At 37.9% G+C, this 1711-nt stretch overlaps 1 protein-coding gene across 1 annotated transcript; it reads right to left on the bottom strand.

Moving 5' to 3' along the window:
* Positions 1-409: 409 nt before the first annotated feature.
* Positions 410-964, bottom strand: LOC147563671 (uncharacterized). Its single transcript, XM_086657397.1, has one exon. The coding sequence runs from the start codon at positions 962-964 to the stop codon at positions 410-412; it is 555 nt and encodes a 184-aa protein (XP_086513523.1).
* Positions 965-1711: the final 747 nt, after the last annotated feature.

Raw genomic sequence — 1711 nt, forward strand, 5'->3', positions numbered from 1 at the left:
GTTTTGATTACAACCGTGAAAGTTACAAGTTGGAGGATGTGCTTAGAGTTTTTTTTTGTTATTCACTATGATATTGTAACTTTACTTCTCTTCATGTAAACTTTGTTATATAAATAATACAATGTTTACAGTTAAAAAAACATATGATGTCATGTTAGTGAAGGTTTTTTTTTGTTGAGAATACAAGAAGAAAAGACTAAGAACTAAAAGTTTGAACTGCCTCCTGAAAAGTCTGTTCCGAGATCCACATCCAGTTTCCTTCATTTGTGCGTCCCCATTTTGCTAGTTGATCTGCTATTGTGTTACCTTCCCTTGGAATGAATGAGTAGACCACTTCTACTAAGTTGCTCGCTAGATGATAAATGAACTTCAAAAGGTTTTCTGATTGCCAATGTATCGACGAGTCTTCCTAACGTAATTTCCTTATAATGTTAAGATTATCACTCTCTATCTGGATGTGTGGGATCTGGTTGTGGTTAGCCCACTGCAACGCCTTAATTACTGCCCAACATTCACATTCTTCCGCATTCTGCCCCCTAATATCATATGCTGCTGCTGCTACAAATTTTGATTGATCATCTTGCATTAGATAACCTACACCAGCCGTTTCCATAACTGCAATGAAGGAAGCATCTACATTGACCTTGACAAATGGTTTCATAGGCTGAGTAACCTGACTAGTGATACCCGTCTGCTCGTTATTTTGATGTCTCATAATGGTTAATGTGGTGCCCCTAATTCTGCCTATCATCATCTCGTGAGTAGTAATAATATGCGAGAAGCATTTATCGCACTTGGCCTTCCATATGTTCCATAAAATGTTTGCAAACAGAACCTTTAATTCTTCATCTATGTCCTTCCAAGTAATAATCCATTCCTGCAGACTATGTATGTTTTCAGAGATAATATTAAACGTTAACCAAACTGATTTAGCAAAACCACAATGTAAAAGTACATGGTTCATAGTTTCCAGATCATTACAAAAATCGCAAGCATATATTCCACCAATAAACTTTCCTATTTTGTGCCTGACTGGTAAACTATTAGTACAACATTTCCACACAAATAGTTTGATTCTGGGAATGGTTGGCAACTCCCATATTAATTTCCATTCCTTAGTTTCATACGGGTGCCTCTCAGTACGTAGATGGTAGTACATGGATTAGATAGTGAAATTACCAGATTTGGTTAAAGACCATCTAGCTATATCCGTCTGGTGTACCTGCAGATTAATACTCAATATTGCATTGCATATGTTTTCGTTAAAGTATTGAGATAAAATATTCATATTCCAATGGTTATTGCTAATAAGTTGGGCCACAAAAGTGAGTTGGCAGTTATTAATATTGCTCAGCGGTGGGGGGTGGTTAGGAACTCAGTAGTCATGCCAAATGTTGATATTAGTACCTGTGTTAACATCCCAGAAGACGAGATTGGACACTTTACTAAGATGTTTGGATAGGGATTTCCAAAGCCAAGAGTGATGATTTTTTGCCTCTTTTGGGAACTGCTCTTTGGCGAAGTATATTTAGCTTTAAGAATAGCGGCCCAAGGGGAGGCGGGGTTTTTGATGAGGCGTCAGGCTAATTTGCTGAGAAAAGCTTGATTATCAAGGTCATGAAATCGAAAGCCAAGGCCGCCAAGATTTTTAGGGAGGCAAATAGCGGACCAGTGAATGGTGTGCATGGATTTAGTTTTTCCCCACCAGAAA

Source organism: Eschscholzia californica, unplaced genomic scaffold, assembly GCF_041429995.1.
Source record: "Eschscholzia californica isolate CP2 unplaced genomic scaffold, dmEscCali1.0.p SCAF_1, whole genome shotgun sequence".
Lineage (NCBI taxonomy): Eukaryota > Viridiplantae > Streptophyta > Magnoliopsida > Ranunculales > Papaveraceae > Eschscholzia > Eschscholzia californica.